This window comes from Candoia aspera, chromosome 2, assembly GCF_035149785.1.
Source record: "Candoia aspera isolate rCanAsp1 chromosome 2, rCanAsp1.hap2, whole genome shotgun sequence".
Classification (NCBI taxonomy): domain Eukaryota; kingdom Metazoa; phylum Chordata; class Lepidosauria; order Squamata; family Boidae; genus Candoia; species Candoia aspera.
Genome location: NC_086154.1, coordinates 13,898,427 through 13,920,554, shown reverse-complemented (window position 1 = coordinate 13,920,554; position 22,128 = coordinate 13,898,427). Strand labels below are relative to the sequence as shown.

Here is a 22,128-nt window from a genome sequence, read left to right as displayed (position 1 = left end):
ACTGATGGAAACCATGAAAAGGATAACACTGCCATACATCAGAAACATCTCAGAAACCACCAACAGACTGTTACAACCACATGGCATCACCTTAGCACATAAACCTACTAAAACTCTTCAAAACAGATTAAGCAACTCAAAAGACCCAATAGCCCAAGAAGAAAAAACAGGAGTTATGTACAACATACAATGCAAAGACTGTTAACAGCCGCTATGTGGGACAGACAGGCAGAAGACCAGCAGAGCACATCCACAAACACCAACTAGCGGTCAGAAGACACAATGAGAACTCCTTAATCTCACAACACTTGGACAGACTCTATCATAGTTTCAACTGGGAAACTGAGCATCCTAAACCAAGCCAAATGCAAAAACGCCAGAGAATTCCTGGAAGCCTGGCATTCAGACCAAGCAGCCATCAACAGACAGATAGAGGTAAACAACATTTACATACCATTCAAAAGAGACAATAGAAAAGCCACAAGACCAGGACACTCCCTTGCCAGCAATCCACACCCAGATATGCAAAAATCAACACCAGGATTAACACCAGATGAACCATCAAACAGTACACATTACACCCTAATCAAGGAACTATTAACTCAGGCAATCAACCAAGCAGCAAACAACAGCCCAATCAAAGAACCCCCAAAGAGAGAACAACACCCCTACCAACACAAGCAGGGCAAGCCACGGTATCTAAACTGAGAGCAAGGCCCCCTCCCTCTTTGCACTGAAGATGTTGCCCAGTCTGGCAATGAAGCGTCTGCGAGAAAAAAACAAGGCTCAGAGAGCACAAAGGACTCCACAGTTCAACCCTGAGCTACAAATATTTGCTTTGATTAGTTAATAAGTGTTCAGTTGATTTGGTGGGCAATATTATATCCTTGAATGTTTAACATATTACAATCGTTCACATTTCAAGATAGAGTTTCTTAAGTAAAGGGCAGTCAAACTTTCCTGAATTCTTGCCCTCTTGACTCCTAAACTAAAACTGAGTCACACAACAATATTTTCTCCAGCTGCACACCTAGGATGCCACAATGAATCCCAATTCTCCTTCTAATTATCAAAACCATGGTGATGGTAACAAATCTTAAGGGATTTCATCACCGTCATCACAATCATTTTTGAAACCACTGTGACAAATACTTGCTAATTCCTCATATCTGAAACCTGAACATCTGATCCATAATTACCTCCTGCACTGCAGAGAGCAGAAGATGCTCTTGGTTTTGAGATTTTATGCCAAGCTGGACCATCTTCAATAAAGGACACTTCTTTAGTGCAGTTGTATTGTTGCTAAGTCATTCTTCCTCATCCTCAGCCAGCTCTGGGACCAAGGAAGAGCTGTCTTGTGCCTCAGACAGAGAATTATAGCCAACGGCACCGTCATGGTATCTCAAGTGTTGCTCTCCCTGCTTCTGCTACTGTCCCATCTTCCCTGTGAGACTCTGTTGAACAAATGTCCATTCAGTGTGATAACTGAGAGGACATACAAGGGCAATTTCTACAAGCCAGGAGACTACCTGATCGGTGGGATCATATCTACATCTAATGCTGCCTTTCAACCACATGAGTTCTTAATGCCTCCAAGCCATGAATTCAAAAGGTAATTATTGACATGTATGTGCCTCTAGTGATTCGGTGTTCACTCTCCAATGACTTTCTAGTAGAAAATGATTCCCATTTCCCAATTCCTGGCCTTCTTCAAGCAGCCTATTCTTTCTCCTCCACTTTTTGTCTTTTGGGTTCTTCATCAGGGACTAGCATCAACACCAGATGCTTCCCAACTTTTAAAAGGAACACCTTTAATTTCCAGTCCAGGGGAAAGGTCGCTTGTGCATGCAGTGTGCTGAGATTATGACAGGGAAACAACCATCAAACATCGGATTTCCATATGATTAATTCCTTGGGCATTTCTTTACTTCTGTTGATATCCTTCAAGACTTCTACACTAATAAAAATATTTAACTCCCACTTATGCTGTGGGAAAGAAGAGACTGTAATCTTGGTCTCCTATCCATAGCTATCTGGTCAAACTGGAAGAAAAATAATTAGACTAAAGAATATACAGTAATAAAGGGAAGTATTAAGTAAATGATTGGATTGGAATCAGTATCAAAGGGAACTTATAGAAAATGCTTGTTCCTGCTATGCAGTTACTTTAGTAATTGATTTGTTTGTTTATTTAGCAAACGTATACGGCTGCCCATCTCGTTGGAATGTGATTCTGGGTGGTGTACAACTAACAAAGCAATGTCACAAACATTAAAATCCTCAGAATAAACATAATCAAAATAAATAAAAAGCACGATTTCAGGAAAATAACAACCATCTAAGCACAATTCAACCATCGCGCAAGGTCCCCATGGGATCCAGAATTTCGCTGGAAAATCCACATGTTCAGGGCTTTCCGAAAGGCTAACAGGGATGGGGCTGACCTCACCTCGAAGGGGGGGAATGATGTCCTTTAATAGCTCTTGAGGAAGGGACTTGCTTTTGATTTCCTGAGGGGAATTCAGCGCCATCCCATTCTACCCCAGTCGTCTTTTCACCTCAGGCGGTTTCTGCTGTCTTGAAAGAGATTTGTGTGTGATCAACAAGTGAGGAAGCTATTCTTTGCTTTCTTGAAGGTAGAAAGTGTATATCTAGAAATGTCAGAGACAGTCTCAGGAACGTTTGATGGTGTTTCGAAGCATTACAATGACAGGTTTACCCAGAGTAGCTCAGGACCTAATCGTTGTTTTCACAACATGCTAAGAGTGATGGATTTTGATATTGCCTGTGAGTGTGGGTTTGTATGTGGACGTGCCTTGAGGAAGCAGAAGCACTATCTGGGTTGTTGAACGTAGTGCAAGAAATTACTAGACACTGCAACTGGGCCACAAATCTGTCTCCTGATTCTTATGGGGTTTTTTTTTATACTCCTCTCCAATCAGCATGGGTATTCCAGGCAACAAAGAAAATGCAAAATGCCCAAATATCTTGCAAGATGATTCAGTGTGCTCCTAAGTCAGAGCTTTAATTCATCAGGGCCAGATATCTTTAAAGTAAAACTCCAGGAAATAAAACCTCTCTTTATAGACTGAAGAGGAAAACCTATTGATATCACTTCTGTTGTAGTTTCGTGAATCTGAGCTCCAGCCACATCTTGCCTTTCTTGTTTGCCATTCATGAGATCAACCAGAGTCCGAGGCTGCTCCACAATATCTCCCTGGGCTACAGCATCTATGAGAACTATTTCAACGCCCGAATGACGTATGAAGCCATGATGGACTTTCTGTCTATGGGGCAGGAGAACACCCCAAACTACAGTTGTGGAAGAAGAAAAAATGTCTTGGCGTTTCTTGAAGGGACCGATTCTGAGCTCTTTCATCATGTTTCAGCCATGCTGAGCATCTACAAAATCCCACAGGTATGAATACAAATAGAAGCGAAGTCCATCTGGGAAATGCCCTAGATGTGTCCAGAAGGTGGCACTCTTTGGTAGCACAAACCAAAGTTGGAGTCAGATGGTAGTTCTTAAAAGACCTGAGATAGTATTACTTTGGTCATTCTGACACTGGTACACAACACGGATTTGGACACGATACTCTGTCATCATGACCTTCTGCTATGAATTGGACTCACAACAAAGAGGCTTTCCTCACAGAAACAACTAGGGCAAGTAGACAAATTGGTCTATCTAGTCTGAATGTTGACAAAAGAGCAAGAGAAGGATGGAGAAATTTGCAGTCCCAAAAAGCTTCTCATAAGATAGTGGAATGTTCTTGGTTGCAAGTGAAGCCAGTTTAGTGGCCTACTAGAACCACTGAAATGGAGCAGAGCTTATAACACAGCTGAGAAGCTGCACAGAAAAAGAATATTATCTTAGAATAGCTTCAATGAGCATGCCAGAGAAACACAGGTTATTGATCTTACACATTCAGCCACCCCACGCATAAAGAATCACATGCTTGGACAGATTAGGTTAAGAAGTAAAAAGAATCTTACTGATTTTATTCTTTGTTGTTCTGTTACATCCATTTTGGTGGAAAAGATGACATTCCTTTGTCCTTCTTTTCTTTCTAAACACTTAGTTTGCCCTAAAACTTCAGCCCTACAGCTGCCAAGAGTGGAAGTTTGCTGCTTGGTTGTGTGGAAGAAAGGGGCAGAATCCTTCATCGAGGCCTGAGCATATGGCCCTGATGAATGGAGAGCAGCATCCATGCTGCCTGCCTGAGTGGTGGAAGAAGGGGAAAGAGAGAGAGGAACTGGGAGTGGCAACAAACAGCTTCCTCAGAGTTGCACTGTGGGGCAACTTAATTCACATGCTAATTCCCATGCAAATGAGGCATGCTGGATTTGCCAGGACTTCCAACAGCAAGAATGAGTCAATATCACTCTGCTCACACTCTTGGAGGACAGTGAGAATTGGACATGTCAGGAGAAACAAAAAAGTCAGTGGAATGCATTCAGAAGGGGGTCTCAAAGAAATGTGTGTGATAAGAGAGGATCCAGAATGGATGGGTGCAAAATGTGTGTGGACTGAATACTAAAGGGAATGATAAAAAATCAGTGGGTTTCACAGGAAGAATGAATGAGGACTGAAATAGCTGAAGGAAGAATCCTTCACAGGTCAGAAGAAAGCGGAAGACCAAGAAAGTTGTGGTTGGCTGCAATCCGGAGTGGATGAAAAGCAAGGGGAGAGAACTAATAACACCGTATGACTCTGTGTACGGACAAAGTGGAAGCAAGGAATCTTTCCAAGAATACAAAGGCATTGAGCAAATAAGGGAACAGCCAGCCAGCCACTTCAATGTGCTTTAAGGCCCAAAGGAGGTCACTATTAATTTTCTCTGTCCCCAGAGCTGATCTCCACTCTCCTTTGTACATGAGGCTGGTGCTCTCCCAATATTTTAGTAAGAAGAATGTTAAGGTGGAGAGATTGGTAGATTTCCCTGCCAGTAAAGAAAATTACCAATACGTCTCCGTAGGATGGGATGGGGCTTGTGGTGGAGAAGGAGGTAAGTTTGGACAGATGGCTAGAGCAGGGGTATAGACATCTTTCAGCATGTAATTGGATTGGGGCACTTTCTCAAGAAATTAGGAAACAGCGATCTCCCCCTCTTTTACTGAGAAACCCGGATCCACCACGTGGAAAACTAAAACTAAAAACTCCCAATCTGGTGTCTTGCAGCACCTGATCTGTTCTGTGCTAAGAGCTACAGGTGATCTACAGAGTGAGTAGGGGGTCCTACAGGCACTAAAGGTCTCCGCTGAGCACCATGTGTGATGGTTGCCCTTGCTCCCAAAAACACAGACTCACTAGCCAGGCTAAGGATTTCTGGTTTATTGAGAACAGAATGCATACACAGAGAAAGACGGGAATGAGTACATGGTGTGCGAGGTAACCCATAAATACCCCTGGTGCAGACCTGGTCCACCTCCACCCCCCATTGTCCCAAAGTCTGGCTCCGGGGCTCTTGATGGGTGATCAGGGTGCGATCCCGGAGTCTTGATGGGCAATCAGTGATATTATTGCTGATTGCCTCTGTCCTCTTCCTGGGTCCAGCGCAGGTGTGTCCCCCAGGGTAATGCAGGGATGTCGGGTGATGGCTTCTTGTGTCAGGACAAAGGTATGGCTTCTTTGTCCTTATTGATATTTGTCCGTTAGCGATTAAAGGATTATCATTAATCCCTTCCTCTTTCCTTCCCTTTTCCGGAAAGGCATGTTCCCCATTGTGATGCAAGTATGCATTGCAACAGGGGACATGACATACTGCCACCCCAGAAAACTTCAAGGTGCCGGTTTGTCAGGATACGCTTCATGGAAGTGTTTGACAAGCTGTTGCACTGAGACATGCTGAGCCAGTACCCACTCCAGGTGGGAGAAATGTTTCCAGCATACCAGGTACTGGAGGGTGCCCTGTAGCCTTCTGGAATCCAGAACCTCCTTAATTTCAAAATGCGGTTGTCCATCTATCATGATGGGAGGAGGCGGGGGGGTCTCATTGTGCCATTTTGAGGGGGTAACCGGTTTCAGTAGAGCACAATGGAACACCGGGTGTATACATTTCAAGTTGTGTGGCAATTCTAACTTGAAAGTTACCGGGTTGATTATTTCTACTATTGGAAACGGCCCAATGAACTTGGGGGCTAGCTTCTTTGAGAGCTGCAGAGACTTAATTAACTTGGTGGAGTTGTTGTTTATTCGTTTAGTCGCTTCCGACTCTTCGTGACTTCATGGACCAGCCCACGCCAGAGCTTCCTGTTGGTCGTCAACACCCCCAGCTCCCCCAGGGACGAGTCCGTCACCTCTAGAATATCATCCATCCATCTTGCCCTTGGTCGGCCCCTCTTCCTTTTGCCTTCCACTCTCCCCAGCATCAGCATCTTCTCCAGGGTGTCCTGTCTTCTCATTATGTGGCCAAAGTATTTCAGTTTTGCCTTTAATATCATTCCCTCAAGTGAGCAGTCTGGCTTTATTTCCTGGAGGATGGACTGGTTGGATGGACTTGGTGGAGAGATAGACCTTACCTCCCACTTTGAGGTCTGGCTGCACAGCCCTGTGGTTGTCTGCATGCCTCTTGTAGGTTGCTTGGGCTTCGGAGAGAGCCAGCTGAATAATTGGCCAAACATTGGCTAGCTGGGCTGCCCAGTCATCTGGGGAACAAGGCGGGGTTGCTGGTTGTGGCAACTCTGGGATCGGAATGAAGTCTCAACCATAGACTACCTGGAAGGGGGTGTGACCCATGCTCTGGTGCACTGCATTGTTATATGCCACCTCAGCAAAGGGGAGTAAGTCTACCCAGTCGTCTTGCTGGTAACTTATAAAGGAGCGCAAAAATTGCTCCAGGGTGGAGTTAAGGATCTCCATAGAGCCATCCGTGTGGGGGTGCCAAGCAGTGGACAGTGCCTGCTTGGTTCCAATTAACTTCAAAAATGCCTTCCAGAATTTAGAAGTAAATTGTGTACCCCTATCTGTTACCAAGTGGGAGGGGGTCCCGTGTAATTTGTAGATGTGATTTAAAAAGAGGCATGCCAGCTGTTGAGTGGAGGGAATGGAGGCGCATGGGACAAAATGTGCCTGTTTAGAGAAGTAGTCTTTAACTACCCAGATGACTGTTTTTCTCTGGCTGGGTGGCAAGTCTACAATAAAGTCCATTGAGATTTCCTCCCAAGGGCGGGAGGGGCCTGCCACCAGATGCAATAGTCCCTGGGGCTTCCCCACTTTTTGTTTGGCCATAGCACATGTGGGGCAAGCAGCGACATATTCCTTTATGTCCCTCCTAAGAGTAGGCCACCAGAATTGTCGCCTGACCAGGTGCAGCGTTTTTACGAACCCAAAGTGCCCAGCCGTTTTGTCGTTGTGAGAACGGCTTAGAACCTCAGCTCGCAATTGCTCTGGCACGTACAAGCTATTTTGTTTCCAAGCCAAATCGTTTGCAAAAGAAACATTGTGTTGGTTGGCTTGCGACCATGTATCGGTTTGTAAGGCTTGTGTGAACTGCCGTTGCAAGTCCGATGAAATTGACATGCGTCTCCCTCCCCTTGCAAGTGGTTGTGCTGGGGTGCGCAGTTCCAGTTTGGCTGCGCGTCAGCTGGGCAACCCAGCTGTGTGTCAGTCCACACAGTGCCTATAATGTCAGATGCCTGACTGGCATCCTGGGGCCGCCTAGAGAGAGCGTCAGCTAAGAAGTTCTTCCTTCCCGGTATGAACTTCAGTTTAAAATCAAAGCGGCTGAAAAATTGCGCCCAGCGAACCTGCTTGGGGCTGAGGCGTTTCGGGGTGCTGAGCGCTTCTAGGTTTTTGTGGTCCGTCCAGACCTCAAAGGGGCAGGTGGCCCCTTTCAGGAGGTGTCGCCATGCCTCTAAGGCAGCTTTTATGGCAAAAGCCTCCTTCTCCCATACGTGCCATCTCCGTTCTGTCTCGGAGAACTTGCGGGAGAGGTACACGCAGGGCTTCAGCTGATCATTTAAATCCCGCTGAAGCAGGAGTGCCCTGATCAAAAAATCGGAGGCATCCACTTGGACTACAAAAGGCTTGGTGGGGTTGGGGTGTTGTAGAACCGGTTCTGCTGTAAATAGGCTTTTGAGGTGATCAAAAGCCCTTTGGCAGTCAGGAGTCCAGTTCAGAAGCGCCCCCGGTTTCATGCCTTGCGCGTGTCGCCCAAGCCCTTTGTGCGGAGTAAGTTAGTTAAGGGCAAAAAGATTTCTACTAGTCCCTTGATGAACCCCCTGTAAAAATTCGTAAATCCGAGGAAACTTTGTAGTTGCCTTCTAGTGCATGGGCGCTCCCATGCCAGGATGGCTTGGACCTTTCCAGGGTCCATTTCTATGCCCCTCTCAGAGATTCTGTAGCCCAGATAATCTACCTGTGATTTGTGAAACTCGCACTTAGAGAGCTTGGTAAATAGCTCTGCTTTGTGGAGTTTTCTGAGCACTTGCTTAACCAGGTGTTCATGCTCCTCTTCAGTTTCAGAGTATATCAACACATCGTCTAAGTAGACGAGTACACCCTTGAACAAGTGGTCGTGCAAGACCTCGTTCATCAATTGCATAAATACCCCTGGTGCCCCTGCCAAACCAAACGGTAGTACTTTATATTGGAATGATCCTAGTGGGCAATTGAAAGCCATCTTCCACTCATCCCCCTCCCGTATGCGGATGCGGAAATAGGCTTCTCGCAAGTCCAGTTTGGAGAATATTTTCTCCTTTGCCAGATGTGCTAAGATGTCTTTGATGAGGGATAAAGGATATTTGTTGGATATGGAAGCTGCATTCAGACCGCGGTAGTCCATGCAGAGCCTCAATGTCCCGTTCTTTTTCTCTCTGAACAGGACTGGGGCTCCAACTGGTGAGTTTGCGGGCTCTATGAAGCCTCGCACTAGATTCTTGTCCACAAACTCCCACAATGCTGCCAGCTCCTTCTGGGTCATTGCGTAAATTTTGGGCTTTGGCAAGGGTGTGTTGGGGGCCAGTTCTATCACACAGTCCGACTTTCTGTGGGGTGGGAGTTTGTCTGCTTCCTTCTCCCCGAACACATCTGCAAACTCCGCGTACCTGTCTGGCAAGCCTTCCAGGGCCGCTGCTTCCAGGAGTGTTGTTGTGGACGCTGCCCTCCCCACCGCAGCATGGGGAACATGATCCCCTGTAGGTGCTTGGTAGAAGCCGTCTGTAAACGTGATTGTCCTGGTTTCCCAATTGATGTACAGGTTCCTTCATACCAACCACGGGATGCCCAGGATGATTAAGGGTTGGCCCACCGGTGCCACGATAAATTGCAGTCTCTCCCGGTGGCTGCCTAGCTGCAGCGCCACTTCTTCAGTAAATTGGGTGATCGGGCCTCCTCCTGCTGCTGAACTGTCCAATTGGGTAAATACTATGTGGTGCTGAAGAGGATAGGAGCGGAGCTTTAAATCGGCCACCAGGTCCAGGTGCTTTAGGCACCTGGAACAGCCCGAGTCGATTAGGGCCCAAACTTCAATAGACTTCACCTTGGACTTTAGTTTGACTTTGACGTACAGGGTGGGACAGTTGGCACTCACCCAGATGTCGCTGCGCCAGTTCTCCTCCTCCACCTGCCCTCTGGTGCTTCTCAGGGCAGGTGGCTGGCGTTTCCCACTGGTTCTTCTTGGTCACCCTCCTCCTCTTCCGTGGAGTAAGGTATTTCCTTTGTGCCGCTCTCTGCACTGGCCGCTGGCATCTTTTTGGGTGCTGCGGGTGGTTTGCCCGGCGGTTTTCTTGGTCTGTCAACTGCCTTTGTTTTCGGGCAGGCTGCCACTTTGTGGTCCTCTTTCCTGCATCACAGGCACTGCCCCTTGGCGAACCGTCTCTCCCTCTCCTCTCTCCAGGGTTGGGGTGCTGGTCTCACCGGTCCTGCAGCGGTTCGTGGTCCCTTTGCCGATGCTGCCTGTTGCACCGCCCTCTTGGCTTGTAGGAAGGTTTCATGGGCATTTTCCGCCTTACCAGCCAGCCGTATCCACTCGTGTAGAGTGTCTGGGTCGTCTCTGTTTAACGCCCACCTCAGAATGTTCAAGTTCAGGCCCTCTTTGAAGTGTTCAATTAGGGTAGATTGTGACCAGTCCTGCACCTTTCCAGCCAGGGATTTGAAGTCCATGGCATAATCTGCTACAGATCATTGCCCCTGGCTGATTCCCCTTAGGGACCTCTTCGCTCTCTCCTTTTCCAAGGGGTCTCTGAAGTGCAGATCTGGTTCCCAGGGGAACTCATTGATGTCCTCGAGTGCTGGGGCATCTGCCTGGCATAGCTGCACATACCAGTCAGCTGCCCTTCCTTTGAGTTTATTCGCGATGGCGTTGATTTTGCCCTTTTCCAAACGGAAATATGGCCCAAACTCTTCCATATAGTTTTTTTGCATTTGTGAGGAAGAAGGATAATTTTGTTGGGTCTCTGTCGAACTTGACCCCAAAGTCCTTCACTCCCACTCCCGGTGGGCTCCAAGCCACATCTGATCGTCTGGGCGTACCTCGGGCTGCTGGGGTTCTCCAGTCTCGGTGCAGGGATTCCCTCAGCCAGTCTCCAGGTGGCGTTGCCTCCGTTACATGCCGGCTCCAGCCTCTGCCCAGCAGTCGCGTCTCCAGGGTGGGAAGGGGGGGCGATGAGCTCCTGGCGGGTTCTGCGAGGCGAACTCTTTCTGGCGCTGCCTCAGCCTCCTGCCAACTCCGTCCTCATCCTGGCTGTCACATCTCAGGGATGGAAGGGGGGGGGTGATGAGCCTCTGGTGTCTGGTTGCTGCTCGCCCCTTTCTCGGGATTCCAATGCCACCGTCAACCTCAGGAGCAGTTGCTCGATTGACTCCAGCCTCGATTCCACTTTGCTTAGCCACTCAGCTGTCTGGGAGCCCTCCTTGGTCCATCTGCTCTGGCGCCTTCCCTCAGCTGTTGCAGTCATTGGGAACTGCAGGTCCCGCAGCTTCTTGGACGCCCCGAGCATCCCGGACAGGGATCCCGCCGTCTCATCCAGGGCGACCCACTCACCCTGCGACTCTCTGGTGGCTTCAAGGGTCCTGCTCCACCCATTCTCCTCCTCCCCCGAGCTCGATCCCGAACCCTCCTGGACCTCATGTCATCAGGGAATAGGGTTCCTACCAATCGCTCGTGCCGTGGAGTCGGGTGACCCATCGCCGGTCCTCTGGTAGCCGCCTCTTCGTGGGTTAAGTTGTTCCATCACCAGCTTCGATCCCTCACAGATGAAATCTGGAATGGCACTAGTGGAAAAAAAATTTTTGATTCCTGTCTTTATGTGATGGTTGCCCTTGCTCCCAAAAACACAGACTCACTAGCCAGGCTAAGGATTTCTAGTTTATTGAGAACAGAATGCATACAAAGACGGGAATGAGCACATGGCATGCGAGGTAACCCGTAAATACCCCCGATGTGGACCTGGTCCACCTCCACCCCCCATTGTCCCAAAGTCCAGCTCCGGGGCTCTTGATGGGCAATCAGGGTGCAATCCCGGAGTCTTGATGGGCAATCAGTAATATTATTGCTGATTGCCTCTGTCCTCTTCCTGGGTCCGGCGCAGGTGTGTCCCCCGGGGTAATGCAGGGATGTCGGGTGATGGCTTCTTGTGTCAGGACAAAGGTATGGCTTCTTTGTCCTTATTGATATTTGTCCGTTAGTGATTAAAGGATTATCATTAATCCCTTCCTCTTTCCTTCCCTTTTCCGGAAAGGCATGTTCCCCATTGTGATGCAAGTATGCATTGCAATGGGGTACATGACACCATGTTCATGAGCCCATACTAATTTATGTAGGTAGAGGGTGTTGGTCAGGGGTCACCATGGACTTCAGCCACAAGGAGAAGAGGGGTTTCCTAGCCAGGAAGGACATCAACAGGGACAACAGAAGCAGGAGAGAGATCAGCAATGCAGATGGAACCGTTCGTGTGGCTATTGCTTTCTGGAAACGTTAGCTCAGTGGCTGTGAAAGCCCTTAGATTTAAGCATCTAAATAACCTTTTCTCTTTTTCATTAGATCAGCTATGGTGTTATCAGCCACATTCCTGCACATAAACAGCATTTTCCTTTTTTCTACCGGCTGAGTCCAAAACAAGAACCTCCTCACTTGGCGATAGTCAAGCTGCTGCTGCATTTCCGATGGATGTGGATCGGCCTCTTTGCTCCAGACAATGAAAATGGGGAAAAGTTCAGGAGAACCTTTGTGCCACTAGCCACAAAGAAAGGAGTTTGCATTGCCTTCTCAGAAAGCATCTTGACACTGAATATGGGAAAAAATGTTCCATTCTCAGAAGGACCGAAAAAAATGCTTCGATATTTCAGGAACCATCAAGTAAAAATAATTGTTTGTCAAGTGGAGTTTCAGGCCACAGTAATACTAGTAATGGTATTAAAATATATTGAGAAGATGAATAAGTTGTTTGAGGGAAAAGTGTGGCTTGCAGCAGCTTTGCCAGACATCAGTTTGAGAGTGTTTTACCAAATGCTTGATCTCCAGCATCAACATCTTTTGTTATCCTTCTTAACCCAGGCAGAAAAAAGGACACAATATTATGATTTTAAATCATACTACCATGCTATCCATCAATATGGGAAGGCAGCATTCCAGTGCTCCTATTCAAGGCCTGTGATGTCCAAGAAAGTTTGGGAAAGATGCTTAGAAAAAGAGAACTTGGAAATCCCACCCCAGGATATGGTTGCAAGAATCCTGTCTGAGGATGCCTCTGGTATTTCTACAGCAATTCGGGCTCTGTCCTGGGTCCTCAGTGCTGCCTCTTCTGCCCGATTGAGGAGGAGGAGGAGGCAGGTTGGAGACCATCGGACACCCCAGGTGCTACAGCCGTGGCAGGTGAGGTTCCATCAATGCTCCCCTTCAATTCCTTGGTGTTTAATTGTGTGTAGTTAGGGTTGAGGGTGTGTCTGTGTGTATTACGTTTTGAACAGCAGTTGCCCTGTAGCATTTGCTCTGATCAGATGAGGAAGTTTGGGGAAAGAAAGAGTTTCTCCTGCTAAATCTTCCAAAATGGAAGCATCTGTGCTGGTCTGGGATCCTGTATCATAAAAGCGATACCGCTATAGTGACAGCATTTTCCCATTTCTATATTGTATAAGCACCAGGATGGCATAGCTGTCCTCATGTTCTCCCTCGATCACCCAACCTGGTCTTCTGTAGTTTCTATCCAGGGAAGTAGTCATGACTTTGTGTTCTGAGTTGAAAGCAGTTCTTTATGCTTCAGATCTATCTTTCTTCGTAGCATCTTCTAGCAGGAACTTGGACTCCATCCACCTGTCCCCTGAACATCAGCTTTAAGATCCTTACTACTTTTTGAAGCACAACACAAAGAGAGCTTCTTCTTTTTTCTGGAGGCCTGAAAGTCAACCCAATCTATCAATCAGGGCCATACACTCAGGATGCAAGATTTCCGCAGCTCCTAGGCCGATGCTGTTACTGTGGAACTTGATATTGATCTGGTCTGATGGAAAAGACCAATTTTCCATCTTCTCCCATCACCAGCCTTCCTCTCTTTCTGGATTGTGATGCTTCGTTGGTGGCTGTGGTGATGAGACAGTAGAGACTGGGATCTGCCCTGCTCCCTTTGCCCACTTTCGGCTGCCAGGGGCATACCCCTCTCTGCTGGATGCTGGGACTGCCTTGTGGGGCCATTTTGGTCTTCACAGAAAAAGCAATCTGGCAGCAGGAACCTCTCTGCATAATTCCTCATCAGTCCTTCATCAGACACTGCTCAGCCATCATCCTAGTCCCTCTCCTACATGGAGTTAATAGTCTCAGGCAAGAATCCTAGACATCTGTTTGGTTAACTTTTTTTTTAAAAAAATAACTTATTTCACAGGCAGCTCTTGCAGTGCAGGGCACAGGCTGAAGTGGAGAGACCACACACCAGCACCCCCTGGTTAGTTTTTTCTTCGACAACAGGAGAGAGTGAAGGGTGGAAATAAGAAAGAGGGTGCATGTCCAAGAGACAGACAACAAGTGGAAAAGCCAAGCAAGCTGGAGTAATCGAGAGAGAGAGAGATGGCATAAGAAGGAAAGAAGAGAAACAGACCAGCGGTGCAGAATGAAGGGAGAGTGAATTTTTGGCCAGATCCCTCTGCAGCAAGCTTCTGTGGCCAGAGGCATCATCATGATATTACATATAAGATTTTTTAGGAAATAAATTAAAGCATTAAATATGAAGAGGATCTCATGGGATCCCAAACACAGACCTAATGAGATTTATTTATCCTTTTGATATTTCCCTCTTAATGCAATTTTAGCTGTCTCCTAGGATTGGTTTGCTGACTTTTGGCTTTGTGGGAAAAGATCGTGAGTTGAATTAACTGTTTCAGGAACCTCACAAGAAACATCTGGACAAGATCCAGCTTCCCTCAGGAGGAAGGGGAGGAGAGAGACTCCCTCTAAGATCTTGAAGCTCTTTACAGGCAGAGGCACTGACTTGAAATGGTCCAGTTATTCATGTTGTTGTTGTTTATTCGTTTAGTCGCTTCCGACTCTTCGTGACTTCATGGACCAGCCCACGCCAGAGCTTCCTGTCGGTCGTCAACACCCCCAGCTCCCCCAGGGATGAGTCCGTCACCTCTAGAATATCATCCATCCATCTTGCCCTTGGTCGGCCCCTCTTCCTTTTGCCTTCCACTCTCCCTAGCATCAGCATCTTCTCCAGGGTGTCCTGTCTTCTCATTATGTGGCCAAAGTATTTCAGTTTTGCCTTTAATATCATTCCCTCAAGTGAGCAGTCTGGCTTTATTTCCTGGAGGATGGACTGGTTGGATCTTCTTGCAGTCCAAGGCACTCTCAGAATTTTCCTCCAACACCACAGTTCAAAAGCATCGATCTTCCTTCGCTCAGCCTTCCTTATGGTCCAGCTCTCGCAGCCATATGTTACTACAGGGAACAGCATTGCTTTAACTATGCGGGCCTTTGTGGTCAGTGTGATGTCTCTGCTCTTAACTATTTCAAGCACTGACTTGAAATGGTCCAGTTATTCATACCAGTCTAATATATTTTTGTTGTTAGTATGTTCAACAAAGAATTAGGGCTGAAATGGAACTGTGTAAGATACGGGGGTGCTTTTCCATGTCTTTCTAGCTTCATCCTTTCCTGAGAAATTTCCAGCTTTACAATCTTTCCGTGGATGGTGTTTATTTGGATGAGAATGGAGATCGTACCACTGATTTTGATATCATGCACTGGGCAGTCTTTCCCAACAAGACTTCTGCTGGGGTAAACGTCGGGCGAGTAGAAAGAGGGGCCTCTTCAGAAGTCAGCCTCTCTATCAATCAAGGTGCCATCATGTGGCCAACATCATTCAGTCAGGTAGGTGGTGCTGCGACTTTGGGGTTCTTACCATTTATCAGCTGTTACACATGCCTGCTGAGGAATAAATCCCTCGGAGTTCAATGCAGATTTGCTCCAAGAATGGAATCTAAAGCCCCATTAATTCCACAGACGTTATGCGTAATTATCTTATTTTATCTATTGATTTTCCCATTTCTTTCCAGCCACAGTGCAGGCAAATCTTGTTGGATTACAAAATATACCCATATTAAAACACAGTGAATTGTTTAAACATTTTAAACAAAATAAAATGAAGTCAGAGTAAACCAAGGAAAAATAATAAGTATATTAAGAATAATAACAACAACAACAACAACAACAGTAAGTAAAAAACAATATAGTAAATGTAATGACAAAAGATGGCTAAAAACTCTTCTGGAACCACTCAGTTTTCAGTGCCCTCCTGAATGCCACCCACAAGGCTATTTAAGTACACTTTTTCAGCAGCATGCATAGGACACTAGTGGGGTCATAGCAACTGTGCCTCACTGAGGACTAGGGGGCGAGAAGCAGTGTTGTGTCCTACTCCAGAGCATAGCCAGGAAGGTATTTACCGTGGTCCAGTCTAGGAAAGCCTCTGGTATTTGGCCTTCTCACTTCTTCTTCACACGGAGGAAGACTCATGAGCTGCTTTTCTGGACTACTCTCCAAATGTCTGGCTTTCAGAACTCTTTGCTGCTCAGCAGGACTTAAAAAAAAACCTCCATGGATGACTGCAAGGACTTCACAGATACATTTCCTAGTAGACATCTCAATAAACCTGTAGCATGCCTAGATACCGTACTCTCGGTTGCAGTGACCGCTATGTAGGACAGACAGAACACCAAGTGGGAGAAAGACAGGGCTGAAGAAGCCTGGCCAAAGGTGGAGTCATCCATCACATCAGAGTGTGGGAAGATTTGGCGGTCTCCGTTGTCTGTGTCACATGAACACAGACATTACACTGTGGATCATGACTTGATGCAATGCGATTGGACAACCCTATTTATGTTGTGTTCAACAAACCATGATTAAGAGGAATCATGTTTTAGCCCAGTATGTGCACCCAGCCTACAACACATTCTTTTTTTAAACAGCTTTATGATAGTTTCTAGATAAAAAAGATAAAAAAGATTGAAAAAAATTAAAAAATTAAAAATTAAAAGTGTAGAAAGAAATAAAAAAGATACATAAAGAATGACTTCCAACTTTCTACAGCAAATATATACATAGCAAATCAATCAATCAATCTTACTAATCAACCTTCCCCCTTTTTTTTTTTTCCCTACTCCAAACCTCTCAATCCCAGTTTTTCACCAAAACCAAATTTAAACTAAATATTTTCCCTCATCCCAATAATTAATTGAGTCCTCTCTGCCACATTCATTAAATTTGTCTTATAGGTCCCCAAATAATACCTTCCACCAACATACCCAAAAGAAAAAAAAAACTTATACAAGTGATACAAACACATTCCCAATATCAATTCCCCTCCGAGATCCTGAAAGTCTCTCACGGTTTCCAAACTGAGAAAGGCTTTAACAGTAGCTCGGTTTAATGTCCAGCCATCAGCTGCACTAGAGGGCTCATGATAAGAAAATCTCCTCTGCTGCCCGACTGCCCTTGTGGCACATGGACTACGGAATCCCTGCCCATGTCTTAATCTGCTGTGGGTTTTACCAACATTCTAGTGTTTCTCAGCCAGGGTTCTGAGGCACCCTCGGGTTCCATGAGTGGTCCGTAGGGGTTCCCTGGGAGATCACAATTTATTGAAAAAATTATTTCAAATTTGGGCAGCTTCACATTAAAGAGATACGTTTCATTCTTTATTTTTAGTTTAAGAACACATACATACATACAGGCCTACACATGAAACGAGTATAATACTTTTGTAACATCTGGCCCGTATTTGAGCCTGAATGTGCAGGGGTTCCCCGAGGCCTGAACAATCTTTGAAGGCTTCCTCCAGGGTCAAAAGGTTGAGAAAGGCTGTTCTAAGGTCTGCTTTGTCTGTCCTTATCTAGTAAAAGTCCCAGAGCAACCAGATTCCTCCTACATGCAAGCTCTTCTCCCAGAGCAGTCAGACTCCTTTCCTTCAGATGTTGTCAGGTCCTGCTAGACCACCTTTCAAGTGAGGTGGGTACCAACACCCCTTGACTGTTCTCACTCGCTGACCAAAGCCATGTCAACAACAGAGGAACAATGGAAGTCTACACATATCTCAAAAGGACTTATGCTTCCCCCTTGACCAGTGCAGCAGTTTTTAGTTCAACGCTCTAGTTTCCACAAACCTTTCCCAGATCTCGGATTTAGCTCTCAGAAGGCTTGTAGATTTACTTTGAAATGATATTACGATTTCAGCTTTAGGCTGCATAGACTTTTATTAGAATCATATTCATGCAAATCGAGGAGGTCAACCCAGGTGATGCTCTCAGATGTGTTTCTTCTTTTTTATTTCTTCTTTATTTGACTGCTTCTCTTTTATGGTGATTATCGATTGTTGCAGAGTACTGGAAAGCGTTTGGCCCGAGCGATCAGAAAAAAGACACCAGGCATTTCAACAAAAATAATTGTATTTAAACAAAGCACAGAACATAAAACAGTTTCCTTATCCAGAGCCCTGGATAGGCAAAGTCCTTGAATACAGATAGTCACTTTAAAAGCTTATACACATGCACACAGGGGCTGAGCAAACGAGAGGGCTGCTGAGCTGGGCTAAACAGAAACAGAAGCTGAAACCTTCTGGTGGCAAGTCCAGGCAAGTTCCCCCAGGCAATCAGCAGCTTGCTCTTATTTGGTCATCCTTTCCACACCCCAACCTGAGGACAATTAAGTCTGACCTTCTCACCCTGCCGATCCTTGGCTCCTCTATGGCTTGCTCCTTGCATCACAACCTGATAATACCAACACTGACTCCCCCCAAATGGAACTGAATTCGATGTTTCTGTGGCTGTCCTCCATGTTCAGAAGGCGCCTCTGTCCAGGTGCTCGGACAGCTGTCCTCCAGGATACACCAAGCTCAAAAGGGAAGGCGCCCCGGACTGCTGCTACGACTGTGCTCCGTGCATGGAAGGAACGATCGCCAGGCAAGAAGGTTGGTGGCTCTCGGGCAGAGAGGGGACTTGAGGATGCAGGGCAAGTTCACTGTTGCTCCTCTGGGCAGTGTTTTTTGCAGGTGCTGCTTTCCTGCTAGTTCTAGTCCTAACGCCTCATCTCTTTGTCCTTATTTCCACAAAGAAATGTTAAAAAAAAAAAAACAGTCAGGAAACTGGTGGGCAGTGGAACTATATCTGGAATGCATTGTTTCTTTCACTCCAAAAATAAAATAAAAGATTTCTCCCCTTGTGTTCAATGCCTTATTTATTGTATTGTGCTGGTTTCATGTCTGACCCTTTGGGGGGACGCCGCTTTCGCAACGTTTTCTTGGCAGACCATACAGCGGGACGGTTTGCCCCCCAAGTGACAGACATGACTCGGTGCTTGCCCACAGGACCTTTCACCTTTCACACTAGTTTCATAGTAACATTCAGAGAACATCTGAATACCACATTCCAGGTTTTCAGGGGAAGCCTGGAACCAAACGCATCTAGCCCTAAGGTCGAGACTGGGCTTCTAATGATGCCATCAGTTTTCAATTTTGAGACCAAGCTTTCAGTTCCGCTGAGTGCTGAAGGCTGCAGCGGGGTAACCACGGGGATCGAGGTCTACTTCATAGAATGGTGTGGTGCAATACCTTCAAAAGAGATGGTTCAGAGGAACATAAAATGCTTCTCTTTTGGAATCACTCAAAAGACAAATCTTCTCCAGGCTCACCCAGTGGATTCAAAAGTTGCTCTGGATGGAGATGTAGTTGCTGTCTTGTTTCCAAAAGAGGGTTGCATGCTGTTCCTTAGTCTTCTTCAGATCCCCTTGGAAAGGACTTGCACAGGATCTGACCCTGATCTCTTGAGGATTTCTCCTGGATCAGAATGGCCAAGTGCAATTGTGCTCAGGCAGGCTAACATGAGGCCCATAGTAGGATTCATAGATGATGCCCTGCTTCTCTTTCGACTTCCCATTCAGATTCAGCTGCATGTCCCATAGCACCTCCTTATTACTGCCCACTAATCATTCGTCCCACATGAATTATCTCTTCTCTTTTTGGTAACCTTCTTAGTCCTAGCCAGATACTGCAGAATCTGGGCCAACGCATTTCCTCTCCTCTTCCAGCATAAAAACTCTCACTTGATGGCCGATTATGTGCCATCAGGTTGTTTTCAACTCCTAGTGACTGCATAGATACATTTTCTCCAAGACAATTCTCTCAGTTCATCACCGTCAAAAACATAACACCATCAACTAATAATTGATTTAAATTGTTTTTTTCATGATGTTACAGCCACAGATATTATAAATTACTAGCTAAAGAACAATGGCTTGTGTTTTTCAGATACAGACAGTTGCAGCCAATGTCCAGATGACCAGCATTCAAATAAGAAGCGAGATCAATGTGTCCCAAAAGTTGTAAGCTTCCTATCCTATGAAGAAATGATGGGTCTCATCTTGGCTCTCATTGCCCTTGCTTCTTCCCTAACCACCAGCTTGGTTCTGGGCATCTTCATTAAATTCCGAGAAACCCCCATCGTCAAAGCCAACAACCGGGACCTCACCTACATTCTCCTGGTTTCCCTCCTCCTTTCCTTCTTGACCTGCCTTCTATTCATTGGTCGCCCCAGGAAACTGACCTGCCTTCTTCGACAGACCACCTTCAGTGTTGTATTCTCAGTTGCTGTGTCTTCCTTGCTGGCCAAGACCATGATGGTGGTGGTGGCCTTTCTGGCCACAAAACCAGGCAGCAGGATGAGGAAATGGCTAGGGAAGACTCTGGCCTACTCCATTGTCTTGTCCTGGTCTGGGGTCCAAGTGGGCATCTGCATGATATGGCTGGCAATCTCTCCCCCATTCCCAGATTCTGACATGCATTCCCAACCTGGACACATCCTACTTCAATGCAATGAAGGCTCAGTCACCATGTTCTATTCTGCACTGGGCTATATGGGCTTTCTGGCTGCCATCTGCTTCTTGGTGGCTTTCCTTGCCAGAAAGCTGCCTGGATGCTTCAACGAAGCCAAATGGATCACCTTCAGCATGTTGGTTTTCTGCAGTGTTTGGCTCTCTTTTGTCCCCACCTACCTGAGCACTAAGGGGAAATATATGGTGGCTGTGCAGATCTTCTCCATCCTGGCCTCCAGCCTGGGCTTACTGGGCTGCATCTTTGTCCCCAAATGCTACATCATTATTCTGAGACCTGACATGAACACAAAGGAACATTTAATGGTGTAAAACAATAAGGAAAGCTGATTTTCCTCCCTATTTTTCAGTAGTTTATAGTTAAAATAGCCATGCCTGGGGATGGCTAGTGCCCAAAATGCTCATCCCATGTAAGGATCATTGCCATCTGGACTTCATTTTTATCTATAGTTATTAGTTACTTGTAATTGTATTTTATATAGGGCATTTTTATATATTGTAATTATATTGTATGTCTATTGTTTTGTTGATTATCTTGATGTGAACCACCCAGAGTCCCCCTGTGGGGAAGAGATGGGTGGTGACAAATTCGATAAATAAATAAATAATTTGAAATAACAGCTTAGAATTACAGACCTTATTCTGTGTTCTAAGAAATCTCTTTTCCTTTCATGTGAATTCTCAATTATAATAATTAAATAATTAAACCGAAATAGCATTAGATCATTATTTTTTGAAATAAAGAATCTTTACTCTCTCTCAATCTACCTATCAGGTAGGATTAGGATGATATTCATTGACATTAATCAATTTCCTGAAACCAGATCAGATAAATTATCACCACAGCATATAAAATGTCATCATCATTTTTGACATTAAGCCCTGGTCTTATTCATTAAGCCCTGGTCTTATTCATTCAAAACTTGCCTTTTTTATCCTTCTTTTTTCATTGATTGACAGCAACATGATGGCACATAATCAATCAAGGGAAAAAAGCAAAGCTTCGAGGGCAGAGGAAGGTTTTTCTTGACCCAGGCAGCTTCCAAAGCCCAAAGGGAGACACTGGACAGAGCTGTGGGAGGGACAGAAAGCATCCTGCTGGGGAAGAAGTCAAGGGCATTTGTGCACCTCCAACGCTGAAGGGAAAGCACCACCTTTCCTTCCGCTTCTTTCCACAAACCTGAGAGCAGCAGCAGATTTCCAGATATTATTGCTGTGGCTTCAGAAGGTCAACAGAGACTGAGTGCACGGGTCAACCTCGGCCCCATGATGCTGATTCTCAAAGTAAAACAGCAACCAAAATAATGACTATATAGTCAGAAAAAAAAATTACCCCAATGTCCAGGGAATTTCCATCAATCTTTTCCTCACAAACATTGCAATATATTCTCCATCCTTTCAAGGCAGAAGGCTTTGTAACGGGGCCTCTGAAGGGTCTCCCTACTTGGAGGTAGCTATTCTGGGGATCTGAGTTGCATTTAGGAAGATGGACTCATCCATACCAACATGGAGTTCCCCCTGACGAGTTCATAAGTGTCGGTTGATTTAGTGGGCTGTATTATCACCGTGAATGTTTAACGTATTACAAACTTTAGCACCTCAAGATGGAGCTTCTTAAGTAAAGGGCAGTTAAACATTTCTGAATTCTTCCCCTCTTGACTCTTATACTGGAACTCTGTCTATCAGTGCCACAGAAATATTGTCTCCAGCTGCACACCTATCTCGCCACAATGATTCCCAACTCTCCTTCTAATCATCAAAACCATGGTGACGGTAACAACCTTACGGGATTCCATGACCATCATCAGAGGCCATT

At 45.9% G+C, this 22,128-nt stretch overlaps 1 protein-coding gene across 1 annotated transcript; it reads left to right on the top strand.

Moving 5' to 3' along the window:
* The first annotated feature begins 1,394 nt into the window (after positions 1–1,394).
* LOC134489893 (vomeronasal type-2 receptor 26-like) lies at positions 1,395–20,624 on the top strand. The gene is made up of 7 exons (XM_063292765.1): positions 1,395–1,612; positions 3,127–3,418; positions 11,985–12,154; positions 12,734–12,815; positions 15,075–15,302; positions 18,270–18,396; positions 19,732–20,624. The coding sequence occupies exons 1-7, from the start codon at positions 1,395–1,397 to the stop codon at positions 20,622–20,624; spliced, it is 2,010 nt and encodes a 669-aa protein (XP_063148835.1).
* The last annotated feature ends 1,504 nt before the right edge of the window (positions 20,625–22,128 follow it).

Coding starts and splice junctions, on each gene's coding strand:
- LOC134489893 (XM_063292765.1), top strand. CDS start 1,395: ATGGTATCTCAAGTGTTGCTCTCCCTGCTTCTGCTACTGTCCCATCTT. Junction 1,613..3,126: donor CCAAGCCATGAATTCAAAAG/GTAATTATTGAC, acceptor CTTCTGTTGTAG/TTTCGTGAATCTGAGCTCCA. Junction 15,303..18,269: donor GGCCAACATCATTCAGTCAG/GTAGGTGGTGCT, acceptor CTCCATGTTCAG/AAGGCGCCTCTGTCCAGGTG.